At 38.7% G+C, this 21180-nt stretch overlaps 1 protein-coding gene across 2 annotated transcripts in view; it reads right to left on the reverse strand.

The window, feature by feature from the left end:
- eif2b3 (eukaryotic translation initiation factor 2B, subunit 3 gamma) overlaps nucleotides 1-21180 on the reverse strand; it is a 52987-nt gene that overhangs the window by 12268 nt on the left and 19539 nt on the right. For both annotated transcript variants that reach the window (XM_012878972.3, XM_036138160.1), the window contains exons 4-8: nucleotides 18652-18811; nucleotides 15918-16029; nucleotides 4743-4832; nucleotides 828-964; nucleotides 508-698 (exon numbers count right to left, since the gene is read on the reverse strand). In XM_012878972.3, coding sequence (XP_012734426.2) covers nucleotides 508-698; nucleotides 828-964; nucleotides 4743-4832; nucleotides 15918-16029; nucleotides 18652-18811 — 690 coding nt within the window. The remainder of the gene's footprint in view (nucleotides 1-507; nucleotides 699-827; nucleotides 965-4742; nucleotides 4833-15917; nucleotides 16030-18651; nucleotides 18812-21180) is intronic.

Raw genomic sequence — 21180 nt, forward strand, 5'->3', positions numbered from 1 at the left:
AATCCATCTGTAATGGAATAAGTAACTAAGTATTTAGGGTCTATATTCTCTAGGGACTCGATCCTTCTGTTTTTTAAGAAATATTGTCTAGGATTTTTTTTCAACGCTAGCTAGCAACGCTAACTGCTAACATATGATGCTAAAGCCAATTTATAAGGTCATCTCCATAATTATTTTGGTCTTGTTTTAAAAACAGAAAAGTCCTGTTTTACAGCTACTCCTTTATCGCACATAGCATAACCTTACTTCTGCTCCTAAGATAAACAATTAATGATCACTCAACAATAACTCTTAAAAAAAAAAAAAACACATTCTGAATGCTGTTCTTTTATGTTAGAGGTCTCAAAAAGAAATCAGAATCGGCTAAAATCACGATTAGCGAGTCAAAGCTGTCCAAAAAAACAGAGATGGAAAACTGGCCGCAAAGTGGAATCAGTGGAATATATCAAACGTAGGAAAACAGCTACTAAGAGGATGAGGATATTAGAGGAGCAGGCTCTGGCTCACCTGTCTGTTTGCCTCTATGTAAGCGGCGAGAGTGTTAACACGGTAGCACAGGCCCTGGTCCATAATGTGAACATAGCAGCGAAGCTTTCCTCCGTGGTACGCCTCGCACATGTCACCGCGGTGGTCGTTCCAACAGGACCGCTCCTGGGCTAGCTGGAGCAGAGACTCGTCCCGCGATGAGATGAGGAGCTCTAAGAAGAGTCAGGAACAGAGGCAGGAGGTTAGAGAAAAATGAAATCAAATATTGCGGCTGGCTGTTCGCTCTTATTCTGATCTTATTCTGAGGTATAAAGATGGGATATCTCTGTGGAAACACCGACCATGGTTTGTGGAGCTTTCGCTGTTTTTCTGGGTCTGATCCTCAGAATCGTCTTTCACTTTCTGACTGTTAACGGCGTTGGAAAATTGTTTGCGCACTAAATACGGTACTAATTCTCCACGGATTGATGAAATGGACCTGATAAGAAGAAGAAAAAAAAAAGAGGAGAGACAAAAGAAAAAATTAATTCATAAAAACAATTTAAAGGCGTATTCTGATTCTGTGATGGACTGCCAACCATTCTGAGCTAAAGCAGGTACAGAAAAAGGATTAAGAGACTGATTATTTCACTTAGGCAAAACCTTAAAGCCATTTTCATGCCGTGTACAAACAGTAGGTGATATCTTCATCAGCATTTCACCGTGTGTGTAGATCTTTATCGTTTCAAAACCATCTGTGTGACACAGTTAGTGCTAAAAGTTGTGGTTAAAGATTTAAAAAAAAAAAAAACACATAATAGTTCATATTTCCTCCTTCAAATCATCTTGATCTGTTTGCTCATCTCTGCACCGGGCTTTCCTCTCCACCGCCCTACATCCCCAGACCCCCTCCACTTACTCTCTTTTAAAAAGGGAGATTAGAATTTTCATTTGAATGACAGGAGAAAAACAACAGTTACTTTGTCTATTTCTGTCCTCGAGCAAGGGACAGAGAAAGAACCCGCGGGAGGAAGGAGGAGAGCCCGAGGGGAGCGGCTGAAAAGAGAGTCCAAGAAAAGGAGCAGGAGAAAGGACCGAGTCTTTTAACAAGAGGGACGATATATGGCAGGGGGCGAGGGGGCATTAGTGATGCAATGATTGATGTAAGATTTATATCTACATCTCTTTAACTAGAAATACTATCAGGGCGAGCAGCGGTGAATAAGGACTTGCTTGAATTTCTTGGACAGGAAGACGTTTGAGAAGGATATCTCAATTTAAAAAAAGGAAGAAAATTTTTTTTACTGATTGTATCAGATTTCAATAAAAGGAGTTGTAGGCTGCAAGCAGGAGTTTCCAAAATTATACAGAGAATACACCAGCAGGGACCTATACTTAGCGTCCTTTGATAGTTTAGGTACTATGACACTTTAGGAAGCTATTCAGTCTATCCATTCATTGCATAATTAGGTAAGCCTGATGCTTTTAATAGCTGTTTTATTAATAAGTTTCTTATCAGCTAATAACGTCAGTGATCATGATAGAAGGAGGCGACTGAGATGTCAGCAGACAAAATTGTATTTTTAAGGACAGACGAGGTCAGATTTATGCACAGGCTGTCCATCCCTAACACAACTGTGATAATTGTCCTTGTCCACAAAGCCAGTCCAAGCATTTTATCTCTGCTGCTTGAGCTTGATGCACTGGTGGTTCATGCCCCCCCCCCCCCCCAACCCCACAAATGTCTAAACCGACCACAGATGGAAAGAGTACCAAAATAAGGTACCCAAGTAAAAGTACAGTTACTTTGATAAAAGTTTACTTAAATACAGGTAAAGTCACCAATGTAAAATGTTATTCAAGTAAAACTAAAAAGCATCTCATAAAAATCTTGCTTTAATGTTAGTTAATGTCAAACTGTTTTTTTAATGAAAGGAGCATCTTCATAATTGAAAATGTTACACAAAAACTGAACATGACGACATTTGAAAATATGAATATTTTGGAGGTTCCATGTGTAAACTAAACTGAACTCACTTTTCTAGCTATGTCTCGAAATGAATATACTTCTTTTTCTTTGCGGTCAACATCAACTGTAGCTGGTATTTTTTGCTGGCGCCACTAATGTCTGACTGATGTGTCTCCATTTTGGGATCTGAAAACTCTGACCTTATACTCAGCTGAAGGATCACTGCCGTTGCTTCCAGTGTTTTTTGGGGTTTGTGTCTCTTTTTTTTTTAGTTCATAAGGATGTGATTTTAAGTAGAAAACTTAAATGAAATAATACTCAAGATACAAAAGGAAATTCAGCTTTTACAAACTACTTAAAAAAGTACAAAGTACACATAAATTGTACTTAATTACAGTAACACGAGTGAACATAACTAGTTACATTCTAAACCCCTGAAGGTGACAAAGATGAAGAGGAATCGATAATTTAGGTTGTTGGCACCTTACAGTGAAAATTGTCAGAAGTTTAGATACACTAATAATGAGCTTATATGTAAATAACTTTGCACTTTAAGTGCATTTGAAACTGGACTTTCAGTGCAAGGTGGTACAATGACCTATAAACAAGGACTAGGGCCACAAGTTGGACTTTAATGGGAGTCTTCTTTATTCAACAAAGGTTCAGAATTATACATAAAGGCTCAAATACGTACACACACCCTCAGCAATACGTGGTTGCTTCTCTGATAGCAAGACGCAGAGAAGGGGTAAACTTTTTGTAGCCATCAACCAGCTGGTATAATCACGGCTGCACATTTGATGGGTTTTCTTATGAGAAATAATAGGGCTTATTTATTTTAAGTTGGTTTCCTAGTGTCAGTCCTGCTTTTAATCATACTCCACAAACAGAATGCTTAATGTAAGGCATCCATTGTTAGTCAGTGGGAAGTGCTGTGACACCAGAGGCACTTTCCAGACCAAGGCGGGTTTAAAATCACCGTGGACCGAGAAGCTACTGACAAGGAACGAAGTGCTGCTCTAAAATCTGCACCTTCAAGTTTGACTAAAATAATAAGCAAAAGTCCTGTTGACACGCCAAATGCCCACCGGACAAAACATTTTACAAAGACTTAACTAATTGGCCACAATAACAGGAAAAATGTTTGGTGGAGTTAGGGTGAGACAAAACAACTGAACCAACAGTAAAGCATGGTGATGGTAGCATCATGCTGAGTTTTACTACCTGAGGTACTGATTTATTACACAAAATAGGTGAAATAATGAAGGTTAAGTAGTTTCAGATTGTCCAGCTTTACCTTAGATCAACAGATACAAAAAAAATAAATAGGTAGGCAACAGGACCCCTATCTAAACAAAACAAACTTTTTCTTTTTATTAACAAAGCAGTGCAATATTAAGGTCCTGAAAAGGCCCACAGAAAAGTTGTGGACTGTGTTTAAAAGGTAGGTTCATGCCAGAAAGTGGACGCTACCATTTCACATAAGAGTGGTCAAATGTTCAGGCAGAATTATGGGAGGACCTGTTAGGTGGCTGGAATCTCTATTAGTTACCCTGCAACTTACTAACAGGCATTTATTCAAGTACCTGTGGTGATCTATGCACATATTGGGAATATATGTAAGATTTTAACCCTGTGTGGATTGCAGAAGTTCAACAATAAATTCTAACTTGTGCACCTAACTCATGTTTTCAAAATGTACTGTAGTTATGCTGTATCTTCATTCCACCCTGGAAAATTGTTCAAAAGCACCCTTAAAAAAATAAACATCTTCTGATTGGCAGTGGAACACTAGCCATTTGTCTCCCCAGTAAAACACAAAAGTAGGACCACAATCATTTTTTAAAAACTGTGTTTTGTCCACGTTGTACTTTCTTCTTGAACCACTTGAGCCACATCGTGATCCCTGTAGATTTACGACATGTTAATATCGCGTAGATCCTCCATCTGGGGAGTATAAACTGCAGACGGCAACAGAAGGCCAGTGTCACACTGCTTTACTCCGGAGGCTAAAGGCCTAACAGGCTGTCTCGCTGGCACGTAGTAAAACAAATTAACACCTTGCTGGAATACCCCGCTAACAGACCCTTTCAAAGCCCTCCGCGCCGTGGAACCGCGCTAAACAGTTGCAACAGATTAGGCAGTGATTGAGGGCTCGAGCTGATGTGACTGTGTGAGTTTTATGCATGTACCTTGTGTCTTCGTGAAAAACATGCCGTGTCGGTGAAAGACCGAACTGGGAATGTTTCCTATCATCCCTAAGAAATGTCACAAAATTCACACTTCAGTGTTTAAGTGGCTCGCTTACTTGTTTTCTGTGAGAAAGTCAACGACTGCTTTTTTCAGACAGTAGAGGTGAGCGTCCACCAGGCCTGTTTTGATGTGCATCCTGGGATGTCTGCAGGTTAAAGGAAAAAAGAACAGGCAATGAGGTCAACAAGGGTCATTTTACAGCTATATTAGGTTTCTAGACACACAGAACAGCAACACAACTTGGATATGAACACATTTAAGTTGAAATGCTCTATTATGTTCACAGAAGTTCCTCAAACAGCAGACATATATTTACACTTTGATCCCAGATCCTCACAGGGTGATAGAATATTCTAAATCAATGTATTCATTAACTTAAATTACAAAACTCCTAATCCAATGAAAACTGTGAAGAAATAAATTGATCTATAAATATGTAAATGCTATTATTATTATTTATTTAACCAGTTAATAGCCCATTAAGATTAAAAAACTTCTTTTCCATGCGAGACCAGGCCAACACAGGCAGCATAACCTAAAACCATAATGGACAATGGCACACAACTAAAACATTAAATTAAATCAATTCCTTTAAAATACATATGATACTAAAAGAAAGTAAAATGAATAATATGTCGGTATCATATGACGTTATTTCATCGTAATTTGATCAATGTAGCTCGTTTAGAAGATCCTATAGTTCTAGCAAGAGTGCCAACTGGTTTGATGCATTGGGTTGACAGAAAATGTCATGATATCCTGCATTAGGAAACCTTAAAATAATGAAATACATGTGGAAAATGATCCATCCATTGTCTAAACTTGCTTATCTGTGCACGATCATGGGGGGTTGGGGGTATTCCACTTTTGACAAATTGAGCAAATTATCTAGACTTTGTTTTTTCCCCTCCATTTTCTTATTGAACTGTGACACTTCCAGACCTCCACAGATGTGCCCTGAAGGACAATTTATTTTGATTTAGTCATGATTCAATGTTTACTCCTTATTCATCCATTCTTGTTAATCAACTACTACTACAAACCAGGCAGTAGAGGTTTACAGAAAACCAGAAACTGCCACTTCACGGACAAAATAAAAAATAAATATAAAAAAAATCACAGACCAGTGACATCTGCGTATTATCTGATGTTCGCTACATTCACAAAGCTGCGTGGTTCCATGAGACAGTTGCCAGTCAGACAGGTTTATATTGGCTAAGGCGCCACACACACACAGACACCCTACAGTGCATTCGCTCATTCATGCATTTATTCCCCATATGGAGACAGTGTGGCTCCAGTTAAAAAGTGGCATTTATGATGCGAGAGGCAAAGAAAACCATGTCATCCTTCAGGTTTCAGGAGACAAATCCGTCTTCGCCCTCTCCTGATTCCCTATCCACCTCCTCTCAGTCATTACATAATAAAAGTGAGGGGAGCGTCGTTCCTGAAAGAACCTACCAGCTGTTGCATGTTTTGAACCATTTTACTACTAATGCCACAAACCCCCGTTACTTCCAGGAAAAATTTTCAAAGCATGCTGCACTGATTTAGAATTTTGTAAAAATCAAAGGAAGGTCTGGGGCTTATTATCACAAAATAACAACATGGGTTTGGTAAAAATCAAAAGCAGACGTGATGTTTTCTGCTCACGGCTTCACTCTGACCGGTTGTGTTTTTTCCACATTAAATGAAGCAGGGGCTAAAAGAAAATTCGAAACAATAACCTTGGATGTTTGTGTGACGTACTGATGCCAGAAAGAGGGAAATACTGACACTAATTTCGTCACAATGAGGGATGGGCCTTTTTTTTCTAATACATTGTATAATGAAAACAGCAACAAAAACAAACACATTATAACTATTTTCATTTATATGTGAGACAGTACAATACAGAACACCACAAGACTTACTGAAATACAATTTCAACATTTAAAGTACTAAAAATTAAGTAAAAAACAAAAATTAGGACAAGAGCAAGAACTTTGTGACATTATTGCACAGAAGATTTGTATGGGGGTAGATCAAAGGTAAATAGTCATCCATGCTAAGGATGCTAAAAAACTAATACTATATATATATATATATATATATATATATATATATATATATATATATATATATCATATTAACTGCTGGCTTCAAATGAAGCTTTTGTTTCACTTTAAATATAGAGCTTTTCTCTCAAAAAAGTGACTTCATGCTGTCCTTGTAAAAGATTAATAATTATCTTTGTTTTTGAAAAATGAATGAGTGGTTCTTAGATTGCACAGACATTTATAGACACATTTCATACCACTCCTACTTTTCTACAACTCCAAAAGTTAACCTTTTTTTAAGAGAGTCATGCAGGTTTTGCAACTCTACACGATTTCACTTAGTAGGAGCAAAGGCATAAAACATTCTTTAGGTTGTAATGGTTGCAGACCCCTGGGATAGATGGAGGTACAGAGGAATGAACCGGTGGACTGATGGGTGGAGGGACCGCATGGACTGGTGGACACATACACAGATGGACGGATGGATGGACGGATGGATATGTGTACATACATTATATTGCCAAATGCATTCGCTCACCCATCCAAATAATCAAATCAGGTGCTTCAATCATTTCCATGGCCACAGATGTATAACATCAAGCACCAAGGCTGCAAACTGTTTGTACAAACATTTGTGAAAGGACGGCTAGCTCTCAGGAGCTCAGTGAGTGCGAGCATGGTACTTTGATAGGATCTGCCTGTGCAACAAAAGTCCAGTTATGACATTTCCTTGCTCTTTAATATTCGACAGTCAGCTGACTGTGGTATTATAACAAAGCTCAAGAACAGTGTGCAGAGAGCTTCATGGAATAGTTTCAATCTGAAAAACTCACAGAGAAAGAAATGGCAATTAGAAGGATTTTATTGATACAATATTTTAAGTCTTTGGCGCTCAGACCTCGGCAGGAACATTAATGCTGAATTATACTTTAATATGCATAAGTAGATGTATGAGAACAGGGATGTTCCCCCCCAGGTCTGAAACTGGTGGTGGAGTGGAGATAGAAGAAGTTTGTTCAGTCCATATGATGATCTGTTTAAGATAGATGTCCAACTTGATAAACACAGGTTTGCATGAACTGTCCATGATGAGCAAGCTTGAAGCGACTGTGGAGAGGAAAAACTCCCCTTTGGGAAGAAACCTCTGGCAGAACCGGGCCCAACATGGTGGTCTTCTGCCGGACCAATAACAGGCGATAGGGAGTGATGAAGACTGAAGGGAGAAAACACTCTGATGGGTTGAGGATGGAGGAACGTCTTGGAAGCTAGATGAACTCGGCTATGATGGTGGAGAAGGGGTTGGGGGTGGGTTGAATCGGACATCTGATTCGAAATCCAACATGCAATCCGTTTGCGCTTGCTGGTTAGCAGGCTGAGACGTGGATTTGAAGTTGCTTTTAAGATGAGCGCGGGATGCTGATTGGCTTCATGGAGGTGCGGTTCGTAGCTGATTGGCTCACATCAGAGGCGTATCGGACTCTGATTGAATGGAGGCAGGCGATGAGTTTCTTCGATTGAACTTGCGCCTTCAGCTTCATTTCTATAGATGAGCAGCTATAACCTTGACCGCAAGATGGATTCTTGATTTTGACAAGTTCATGCTCCCAACTTTGTGGCAACAGTTTGGAGATGACCCCTTCCTCTTCCAACATGACTTTGCATTGTTGCACAAAGCGAAGTCCATAAAGACATGGATGAGAAAGAGTTTGGTGTGGATGACCTTATCTGGCCTGCACAGAGTCCTGACTTAACCCGATAGAACACCTTTGAGATGAATTAGAGCGAAGACAGAGAGCCAGGCCTTCTTGTCCAGCAACAGTGTCTGACCTCACAATTGTGATTCTGGAAGAAGGGTCAAAAATACCCATAAACACACTCCAAAACCTTGTAGAAAGCCTTCTCAGAAGAGTAGAAGCTCTTACAGCTGCAAGGTGTGGACCAATGGTACATTGAACCCTATGAATAAAGAATGGGAGGTCACTTAAGTTCATATGGGAGTCAAGGCAGGTGGGTGAATACTGATGATGGAAAAAAGTAAGGAAGGATGGATGGATATATGGATGGATGGATGGATGGATGGGGTAGTTGTTGGATTAACAGATGGACAGATATTTGCTTAAGGTAAACAATCCAATCCTAGCTTATCTTCCATCCAACAGGCTTTCGTACAATTCCCCAGTTTTGCAGTACAACTACAGCAGCTCAGGAATATTGCCGCTTGGTCACACATATTTCACATCCAGATGCTTAAAGCCATAAATCAAACGTAATATGCATTCGTCTGAGTAAAAGGTATTTCAAAAGCATAAAAACATATGGTGATGCACGCACCGACTTGCTCCGCGGGTGTTTGTCGAATGTATTTATTCGCAAAGACATTTCCCAGGTGTGCATTTTGCTGAGCGCAGAATGAGTGTAAGGCTGAATTTATGGGAACACCCAGCATGCGACAACGGTGTTTGGCACCTGCGGCCGTACACTCGGACTGGGCCAAGTCTGTGTTTCTGAATGCGAGCGCGCACCGAGTGGTGGCCCGAAAAGTCAAGGAGATAATGCAGAAATAATGTGAAAGATCAAATATGTTAAAGCCATAACAAAATCGCCACAGTTGATACAGAAGAAATGGAATTACTCAAAGGAACAAGCAGGATAATCAACCCGTGTCACATTTAGGAACAATAAAGGTGCACCCACATGCACTTTTTTGTTTTTTTCAGGACTACAGGTTCACATCACTTAATATGCAGGTATCCGTTAAACAAAGTCAGTTATTTTATTTAATTTGCCATTTAAAGAACACATGAATATGTAAACAAAGGCAAATTCTTAGAAGTATTACAAGGTAGTATTATTTTGTTTCTGAAAATCTTTTGAGTATAAAATTGTACAAAAATAATCTTCCAACTTACTTCTCTGCACCAGCACTCAATTCCGAATTAGTGTGAAAAAAACAATACAACTGAATTTGCAAAAAAAGGCGAACAATCACATTTAGTTTAATGCAGTTTCTGTTTGCTGTAAATGCTGCAGACCTCTGTGTCAACTGCAGCAGAGATTGAGTGTTTGGAGGCAAGTATGACTCGACCCTTGGCCCTCGGAAAAATGGCTATTTAGTAAACCGTAGAAAAGAGTGACAGCTCCGCTGCTCTTAGACAAAGCGATGTCTTACTTAATTACAACTGAAACCCCACAATAAACAATGATTAAGGTGAAGCGAAACATCTGTTGAATGTTTTATTAGTCTGGTTTTCACCGCACAACTAAAATGGCTGAAGGGCTTGTGATATTAAAGAACATTTACTATCGTTTCCAAAAACATCATACCAGTTAAAACACATTGTCCTTCAAAGAAGTGAAGTTTAACAATGCCTTGTGTTAGTTATTATAGGAATGGGTTTAACTGATCATGTTACAGAGCTGACCAGTCTTGAAGTATTGAGTCACCCCTTGTTTGATTTGTATTTTTGTGAATCTAACAAAATTTGATCAATGAAAAGTTACGCTATTTCAAAAATTGTGTTCAAAAAGTGAAATTCCAGTGTTATAAAGACTTACTGCATTTCACAGTGAAATATTTTAAGTACACAGTTGAAAGAAGATTAAAGGAACACTTTAAAAACACATCAGGGCTCAAATGAAAAACAAACAAAAACAAAATCATGTAAAAATCATGTAATGTGTTCGGAACAAAAGGATGCCGCAACATTTAATGGAAATGAGACCCATCAACCCACAGTGGGCTTAATCCAAAGTCAGAGAGAAAGTGAGACTGAAAAACCGATGCGGCAGGCTGGTCCAGTTTGCTGAAACGTCATTGCAGCAACTCAAAATGGTCCTCAGTAGCTAGTCGTCCCCCCCCCCCCCCCCCCCCGCCCCCCCCACATGCTTCTCTACATGCCCGGCATGCTGAATATGAGATGAAGGCTTGGTGTCCTGGGGTATCTCCTCCCAGATCCTGAGCAGGGCATCACTGAGCGCTTTCAGCAGCGTTGCACTGAGTTGGTGTCGTACTAGAAAATGAAATCTCCATAAACATCTGTCAGGAAGTGCTATTAGATTTCCTGGTAGATAGCTGAGCCGTCATTGGACTTAAGAAAGCACAGCGGCTCAACAAATGCGAAGGTTCCCCAAATCATCACTGTCTGTGGAAATCGTCCCACTGGACCTCAAGATACTTAGACTTCTGTTCCTCCTTGCTCCTACTCTAGGCCATTTCCAAATTAAATGTAAAATGGACTGTCACCTGGAAAGGAGTCTGCCAGGTCGTTTTCTCTGTAGCCCATGTAAGACACGTATTACATGGCTTAGAAGTGGCTTGACAAAAGAAACGTGGCAGTGGCAGACCCGTGTTCTCCATACATGTCTTTGTGGTAGCTCTTGAAGCTACGACTTTAGCTGGTCCACCGCTTTACTTATGAGTCTGCCTAAACTCTTGAACTGGCTCTGGTGCACAATCATCTGCAGGGTTTTGCTTTTAGCTTTGAACCGATTTCTGACACACTTATCCTTCCACTGAACTTTTTATCATTATCCATGGATACAATCTGAACACACAGCCTCTTTAGCCTTTGTGGCTTAGGTTCCATGTGTGAAAATGTGCTGTATTGTACTACACCGATCTGATTTCCTTAAATTGTTGAGGAAAATACTGCCCACCATGGCAAGATAAGGTAGGTTTTCAACATTTAGAATTGATTTTGATTTAGGAATGATTTTGTTAGTTACAAGGTACGATACAATGTTGGGCAAACTCTCATTGCTTACATTCTTTATAGATTAGAAACAGTAATAGTAACCAAAGGCATACAATCAATTTCAGTTATAAGGGTTGTTTTTAAGAAATGGCTCATCCCTTGAGTTATGTGCCATGTTTACGCTTTAATATTTGGCTTTTGAGTATGTTTAACAAACAGAGAAAATTACATAGAGAAAATAGACCTCAGAAAGCTCACAGAACTATTACTAAAGACAACCTTGAATTACTGATCAGGATCTTTGGAAGCCAAATATAAAGAAATGAGAGATGACTCAATCGTTCTATGCAGCACTATTTGTAAAATGATATTATAGTGTAAACTTTGATCTATCCTGTTAGTGCTCTCGTGTCTCAATATACCAAAACAGTTCTGGCTTGGCCTTCGGTTTCTATTCCATTATGAATCTAAGAGTTTTGCATTAATCTGTCGATCACTTAATGTTTGAGCAAAGTATAACAGATCTGCAGTTAAAGATCTTATGTTTATCTCTTGAATTATTTAAATAGGAGATCTTTTTTTGTTGCCCTCTCTTGGGCTCTCGTCCTTTTGACCTATTATGGCCATAAAGTGGGAGCCGTGCAATACCACGAACTGCTGTTTGTACTTATTATACTATTCCCTTCTTATGAGAAAGATTGCAAACTGCAGTTCATTGTATCTATAAAACGGCATAATTAAATCCATAAACCTGTTAAGCATTTTACAAAGCGCATTTCACAGCCTATTTTACACCATATAAATAAATAAATACATCAGTCTAAAAGAATTATTACAATCTGGTCAATATTGAAATTACAATTATTCTTCATGCATTCTCATTACGTTTGGAAATACATTGCATTGTTAAAATCTGACGAAGCAAATTACAAGTTAGTTGCAAAGTAAAGTATAGCAAAGCATTTTTATAATTATTGTTTTTCGGCTATAAAATTGTTCATGTGACAGATTGGACCCAAAATTAAAACTTAATTACAACTTAAATACAAACCAAGTTAACTACACAGCTCTAATCTAAAGCAAATATGCTACGATGATAAAAGGTACTTTTGCTGTATTTTATAACAGAAGCTGATACGTTTTGGAGAGTACAATCGATTAAAGCGAAGCTTGGCGGTTTTGTGCAATCATTGCTAACAGATGCATCTTTGCTGCAGGAAAGAGACAGATTGCTCCTCTGAGTCTTTGGCAGCCCTGTAATGTTTATTATCATATTATTTAAAGTCAAAACAGGGTTAGTTAAGAATACTGAGCAGCGGTTCTGCTTTAATAACTCTTGCCATCTGATTCAGTTTAATTGCAATCTGTATATTATTACAATGCTGATCCTTTCTCCAGACCTGCCTTCAAGATGTTCTGACAGGTGGAGCTGTAACGTGCCGGGCCAAGCTCGGCTGGAGTCCTTTCACACCATTTAAGCGATTTCCAGGTCAAACAAACTCACATGTGCAGGCTGTTTAAAGCAAGGACACCACAGCCATGTGGAAGCCATAGAGAAGGGAGGGGGGATACTGCACAGGGGTTGAGACTGAGGGAGGATGGAGTGATGAAAGAATAGATGTTTGTTTGTGCGGAGGGACGGATACAACATAGAAAACATTGTTGACATATTGTATGAAGGAGGACATGTTTATTAAGAAATGCTGCAAGAAGACGCTTGCAAGGAAACTCTAAGCAGTGACCCTAAAAATCTCTCTCTCTCTCTCTTTCTCTCTGAGAGAGTGAAAAAATTAATAAAACTTGTGACTTTATTAAAATGTAAAATTAGTATTACTTTATATGTAAATGCTTAATACCATGTCTATCCTTGTTTAAGAGGCAAAAAAAAATATTTCGGCATGAAATATTTATTTATTTACACATTTATTTACACACTGTGTAAACATCAGGGCGTTATGATTAGCGATTTAGCCATTATCGGCCAGAGTTTAACATTTTATGGCACCAGGATGTTTTCATTCCAATTCTGAAAAGTGCTTGAAATTAAAAATATTTTTTGTACAAGCATGTTTTTTTACTTGTGTCATTTATTGCAAAATTGCATATTAAAATGTCCAAATAGGTTTTTACACTTTCAGAAATAAATAGTTAACTGTTGAAATTATGCAATTAATTGTGATTAACATTTTTTATCAATCGACAGCACTAATCTATGTATGTATGTATGTATGTATGTATGTATGTATGTATGTATATATATATTTATGAAATATTCAGGAGTTTGTGACATATGACAAATACTCAGGTGTTGAAAACAGTGAGATCTTGCCCACTACTAAGTTACAGAAAACCAGAAATCCATGATTTCTTCCTTTACTGCGTCAGGCCTTTTTTTTTTTTTTTTGAATATCTGTCTTTTGTTGTTGTGTGACATGTGAGTATGCCGAGCAGAGGTGACTTGAACGTTTGAGGCCTTTAACTGCAAGCCATAAATGTTTACCTATGAGATCAATGTGTTTCCATAACACAGTGACAACATGTGGCTGGTTTCTCTCCATCAGAGTTCACCTTGACGTTGTGTTACGTATTCCTATGCGTGCTCGTGTAAGCATTTCTGCTTTGTGAAAAAAGACAGAATGTGTGTGTGTTTATATGTGACTGTGGCCTAAGAGCTCCCTATGCAGGGAAGCAGGCGAGCAGCTGCTTTGGCCCCCTCTTTTGTTGGCTAGAATTTACAGTGGCTTCGGCTCCATGAAATATTTACGAGCTCCCAAAACACCCGCTCTCACACATACAGTGCATTTTAGGACCGAGAAACAAAAAAACCCCACCTAGTGTACTCTTCCTGTTAAAAAAATAAAATAAATTGTAACCCTCCACAAGAACAGAGACCTAAAAAGTAAATTGGAACAAAAATCTGCACAATTGAAGCAAGCAACTGATGACAATGCAATTTACTTAAAGGAGCAATTAGCAAAATTTCACCACTAGGCGGGCCATTGAGCAGTCTGTAGACCAAAACAAGATGTCTGACAAGCCACGCCTCTCTTCTCTCCCATCATTCCAGCTGCAACCCGGCCCCCACTTTCCTCCCGCCTTCTCACCAGTCGCCTCGTTTGCGCGTATTTGCAAAAAACACATTTCAGAGGAACATGTCTAGTGAAGAAGTTAGTAACTCATAATTTTATAATGCTGTTAGCAAGAGAACGTTTCCATCTGCTAGACGCGCTGGCGGCCATTTTGGCTCCTATGCTACACTGCTCTGCTCTGGCATGCCTGGCCGGTCCAGCAATGTAAAGAAGAGACCGGAGAACAACCCAGTGATGGTGTGTGATGTCATACCATATTCCATCTAAAAAGATACTTTTAGTTCTTCACAAAACTATTTTTTAGTCCTTTCTATCAAAAAAAAAAAAGACATTTTGCTTATTCCTCCTTTAAATGTATAAAGCCTATCAAGGCTAAGTTTTAAATATAAACACAGCCATGAAAAATCTGATCCCTCTGTTTGGTATATTACACATTTACAATTGCAATAACCTTTGAGTCTATGCATAGCAGGTGACGGAGTAGATTTAAATGGGAAACAAATGGAAATACAACACTGTACGTTTAACAGGTAGAAATAGTCTAAGAACTGCAACATCTGTCCATAGTATTAAATAAAAGTAGTAATTTAGCGTTTTTGTAACTACAAAAATCCTCCAAGACAAATATAAATCAGACATGTGGCATTTGAATGAGACATCCATTTCTTCAATCAAGTTTTTATCCTTATGTTGCTTTGCTGGCCTCGTTGAGATGCAAAGGCAGAAAGTTGTATGAGGACCCAGCCTCGCTACAGTTCAGATAAACAGGAGAGTCAGGGAAGAGGGGCTCATTTTAATGTTTACTTCACAACTGATTATACGGCAAAGACAAAATTAAAAACCACATTTAATAAAATAAAAAAATGAAAAGGGATTTTGATTACTTACAGTGAGAATTAAATATCAACCCATGACTTTGTTCTCATAATATGCAAACTATGACGTGCTTACTGCACATGTCTAGGGTTGGTGGACCTGTAAACCTGAAGTTTGTGAATTTAAGGACTCTGGGTACACCACAAGGCCAGCAGAGGGAGCTAAGCAGTCGCAAAGTTCACCTATGCCTTGGTCCGGCTCTGTTTGACGTTTCTGGAGCACCCTTGAAGTTCAGAGTCTGGCTTGTTTTGAAAGGCCGCAGGACTTAGTTAACTTTTCTCTTGTCGAGAGGCAGTGATATTAGAGGTTTCTTGCAACTGACCCAAGCATCAAAAATCTCTGCTTAGCCCAATGACTGAACAGATTCCCTCATCTACTAGTTTCAACTGTACATTAGTGCCAAACGGACTATTTGATCTGTTTTAAGGTGAGCATTAAATCAAGTACCATTTGCGTATTTGGATTCATTAAGGTTTGAATAGCCACACATATGAATTAGAAAAGGGCTTAGTAATAGTAAAACAAGACTTACTTTCTTATGATGGACTTCCTCACTGAAAGCCCATCTTCTAGATCTGCCTCATTGGCCATAAAGAGCAGTCTCTTCCCCGACTGATCGACACCAACAAAGTCCCTTTGCTCAGCTGGTAAAAAACACATTACAACACAACACACATTAATACAAATTTATCAAATGTCACAGCACTGACCATTTTCTTCATCTGCAGCTGGTCACAAATATACAGTTCAAAACAGATGTTCATATACACTGTATGAAAAAGCCATAACCTTTTTTTTTCTCCTCGCCATCTGATATTAAATTTAACAAAACTACATGAATGGAAAAATTATTTCTCCTTTTTGCTAAATGCCAGAATGCATCTTATTAGAGCACATTTTGTAACTTTTTTTCAAATTTAGACTTTTAGATACACAAAGCTCACTAGGGCTTCAAACAACTTGGGAAAACCCAGATGACAGTGGCATGGCTTATTGGGTTCTGATGGGTAAATTCACAATATTTCAATTAAAGGCTATAAATGTTGCACAAAGCAACTCAAGCACATTTCTTTGTATAGTGCCATGATCCAAGAAACATTGCTCATCTGTTCTAACAATTATATCAAAACCTAAACTAGGCAAACCGTCAAACCATTCAGGAATTGTTCTGTGTACCAGAGATTAGCTTTGGTGTGAAACGAAAGCAAAAGACCTTCTTAAGATGTTAGTGTAGGTTGGTAAGAGACTGTTATTATCCACAATGAAAGGAGTTCAGTGCAAATATGGGTCAGTCTGAAAAGGGGGAAAAAAGGCCATCGCTCCAAAAACAGCAGAAAAAGCTCAATCACAGCAAATACACTCAGGAACGAAGAAATAGATTTTCAAAAGATGCCCTGTGGTCTGATGAAACTAAAATTAAAGTGCTTAAGCAAAAGAAGGAAAAGGGGCAAGTTTGCAAGCCTGAGAACACCATCCCAACTGTGAAGCACAGGAGCGCAGAATAATTTTTTCAGCAGGAGGGACTGGTGCGCTAAACATCACAGATGGCCCCATAAAATGAGAACATTATATGGAAATATTGAACCAATATCACATCGGCTAGGAAGTGAAAGTTTGGGCACAAACTGGTCTAGATGGACAACAACCCTATGCATACCGTTAACTTAGTTAAAAGTGGCTTATGGACAACAAAGTCCGTGTTTTCTGGGGTGTTACCATGAAGCCCCGATCTAAACCCCATAGACAATTTGTGGGCAGAGCTGAAAAGCTGTGTGCATGCAAGGCTGCTGTTTTACCAGTTCTGTCAGGAGGCATGAGCAGAAATTAGAGCAAACTATAGGAGAAAGTTAAGGAAGGACACGCCAAATGTTTGACACAAGCTATACAATTTAAAAGGGAATGCTAAGAAATCTATAGAAACTTCTTAGTATAAAGAAAGTAAAAGAACTATTTCCATTATTCTGGATTTTAGTAAACAGAAAAAAACTGATAGCTTTTAATTAGAGTATAATACATGTATAGTTTTTACTGTCCCAAAATCTATAAAAAAAATCCCTTTTCACTGCTCTTACTTAATTTTAGATTTTTTTGTTTGTGATAAAATAAAATTTTCAGAATAAATACACAACTCAAAAAAGGAAGACTTTTTAATCAGAGTATAACATTAAGTCAGCTAAACTGCAGGAATATTGATCTGGTCAGTTCAGTAGTAGAGAGGCTTGTAAATCAGTGTCGGCCACTTTGGTGCTGAGGAAATCAATGACAGGTTCACTAAAGGGGCAACAACGCGACAGCTCCACAAACAGAAAAGGTGTTGCAGGTGGAGGACATTTTTTCCTCCCCATTTTGTTTTGACTGCTTTTCTGCACTTTTGCATTTGACCAGGTTTGGCGTGACTACTGGTAGCAGGAGGCGATACCTGGACCCTAGAAGTTGCACAGGCAGTCCAACTCCACCAGGGTGGCTCATCATTAGAAGACATTTCCAGGTTTGCTGATTCTCGCAGCAAAGTCTCAGAAGGAGATTTCAGGAGAAAAGCAGGTACTCTAGGAGAGCTGGGCAGGGCTGCTGGAGGTCCTTAACCCATCAGCAGGACCAGTATCTGCTCCTTTGTCCTGCTAGAGCTCTACAAAGGGATGTCCGGCTGGCCACTGGTGTGAATGTCACTGACCAAACCGTTAGAATCAGACTTCATGAGGGTGGCTTGAGGGCCTGATGTCATGAAGTAGAATCTGCTCACTGCTTGGAGCTCTACTGGCATTTACAGAGAACACCCGTATTGGCAGGTTCAGCACTGACGTGAAAGGGTCTGGAGAAATCTACCGAGGATCATATGGAGTTGCTGCAATGACACTTCAGCAAATTAGACCAGCCTGCCTCATCAGCTTTTGAGATTCACTTTCTTGGTGACTAAAGATTAAGCCTTTTGCAGGTTGATAATTATAACTTTCATCAATTTATGTGGTATCATATTTCCCATTTCACATCATTATGGATATCATGCATGATTTTTGTTTCCAATTCAGATAAAATTTGTCTTCAAAGTGTTTCTTTCAATTTTTTTAGCAGTGTGTTTCTGCTAATCCTAACTGACATCTTGCGGGAAACGTCTGATTTACTGTCAGAGTGAAAAAAAACAAGGTTGCGTCTTTTAATTTAATGTATGCAAACATCTGGCTTGAACTGTATCTAAAAACCATCATTTATCTGGCCTACAGCAATAATAAGACTGCAATATCTCCTGCAGTCACTTGTGTTCTTGTTACCTGTCCTTTTTTTCCCTTTCTGGCCCGGCACCGTCTCCGTGAACTCGTAGGCTTTGCTCATTAACATGGCCAGAGTTGCATTGTGGGCCCGGAAAAGGTCGACCACCTCATGAAGCGCTACGTCGGTTATAAGGTCACAGCTCACCACCAGGATGTCGGTCTGTAGAGAAATGTTGGAGACAGAGAAAAACTGTCAAGACAGTCTTTTGTCAAATTGGACGAAAACATCTATAACTCACTGCATCCAATGTCAAAAAAAAAAAAAAAAAGCTTTATGGGATTTAGTCACAAAATATCTCTTACATTGTTTAACAAGACATTTAAAAGTGTGGGAGATATAACCGTAGATTCAGATTGTGGTGCAAATTCTGCCCAATGGTCATGCACAGACATACTCATGCTCCTGAACTACTTTTTACGGATGAAACACTTCAACGTTTCCACGACTACCATGGGAAAATGTGGTCGCATCAATTTGTAAATGTTGCAGCTTTAAAACAAAAATTAGCGTTATGCTCATATTTGGCCATTCAAATGCAGCAGATGCAAGCAGAAGGCACTGAAAGTAAAGTAGGAAGATTCCTACCAAGGAGCACAAAGCATTCAATGTAGCTGACTGCATAATTGTGCAGGAAAGGCTTTTTGAAGACGTTTTAGAGTTCAAGTCGTGCAAGAGGAACCTTCAGGAACATCTGCATTGTCTGATTAAGTTGTTGCCACTTTGCCAGATTTTCTTTTATTCCGGAGACAGTAGCTGATGATCTGTTTGCGCTCAGCGGGAAAGGCTTTTCTGTCTGTAACAATTTGTCTCTTTAATGCTGTCCTTAAAGCAGATGAAGTGAGATGCATCTTCCTTTAGACCTTCACAATAAGAGCCTTAATGATATATGCCGTGTTCTGGACTTCATATAATCCTATGCTGCAGACGCACACATTACTGGAGTTGTGTTGTTGTTGCCTTTGAGTAAGGTGTCACACCTTAGCATTTTTAAAGTTTATGTCAAATTTTTAATATACTGTGCAAACTGGTTAAAATCTGTTCAGATAGTTCTTCTGCTTAACTTAATCTCATGTTTTTTTATTTATTTAAAAGCTATTTATTTGCATAGAAATCTCACGATTTTACATTTTAAAAACAATTTGCAATGTGTTCTTTCCATATCACAAATGTAAACATACAGGGGGGGAAAACATAGAAATGAATAAAATACAGTTCAGAGGGAAAACTATTATTGCTGGTTCAGTATTTGTACTGAACCAGTATGTAGACTACACATTTATGTAAATGGCGACAATGAGTTAGGTAAACATGTCTTGCTCGAGACATGAGGACTGTGTAATGTTCAGCCATGAGCATAATAGTGAAACAGACAAATTGCTGAATAAAGAGAATAATCTGCTCCTTGTAGATTATTTTTGGCTTTAGATCAAAGCAATTTGAACAAGGGTGACTAATGAATTAATTTTCTTCTGTAGGTTTAATGTTTTTAAGCTAAATTTTAAAACTAGATGATATTCAGGACTAATAATCATAGTGCACCTTTTCATTGGCCAAGCGGTTCTGGACAATTTTTCTTTTTAGCGTTTATTCATCATTTGAGGTTTTTAACAGTCTGCAGACGTGTTTATACAAAACCTCACAGGGACTTTGCTTTCTCTCCCTCATGTTTAGCTGCTGCCAGTATTCCTGTTATTCAGTCACAGACAATAGCTGAAACAAGGTATTCAAAGCAACAGATGTTTTAAAATCTAAATAAATACACAGCCTGTGAATTCCAATCAACGCTCTAATCTTCCACCAGCAGCAGGAAGTATGCGTGTGGGCGTGCCCGCGTTTGTGCATCTGTGTTATCCATTTGTCTGTCCAACGATGAAGGCTGTCAGCATGTGAACTAATCCCACCATTAGCACCAGACGCCTTAACGACAGAGACGTGGTTGCTCTGTTTGTTGGAGGAAACACAGAATGAGAGAGGAAAGCACACAGAAATACATAAAGGAAAAAAAAAAAAACAGAACCTCACAATTTATTGATTGATTTATTTGACGACTACCTCCATGATGGAGCGGCAAACCTCCAAAGTCAATTACTAAACAACAATATTCATAACATTTTACTTTCTGTTGTACCTGTAAAGCTGTGCTACCAACTCGCTGTGCAAAAAATACATTTAGTTAAATGTTCTGTATCTGGCCAAAAACAACAGACATGCTGCATGCCATTAGATTTAATTGTCTTAGGTTTTGAACCAGAAATGGATAAATACATGGAAGTTGTCATTTCAATGGTGAAACGTAATAATGAAGGCTGCAAAAATGCGTTTCATTACTCAGGAACTAGTAGTGAACTAATCATTAACTAACTACTAGATAACATTAAAAAATGAGGACTAATCACGTACTAATTACTTATTACCATTAACCAATGATGAACTAAGTGAACTACTAGTTTAATGAAACTAATAATGAACTAATAGTCAATAAACTACTAGCTATATTTGACTAATGATCAACTAATCATGAGCAAACT

This window comes from Fundulus heteroclitus, chromosome 6, assembly GCF_011125445.2.
Source record: "Fundulus heteroclitus isolate FHET01 chromosome 6, MU-UCD_Fhet_4.1, whole genome shotgun sequence".
In the NCBI taxonomy this organism is placed as follows: Eukaryota; Metazoa; Chordata; class Actinopteri; order Cyprinodontiformes; family Fundulidae; genus Fundulus; species Fundulus heteroclitus.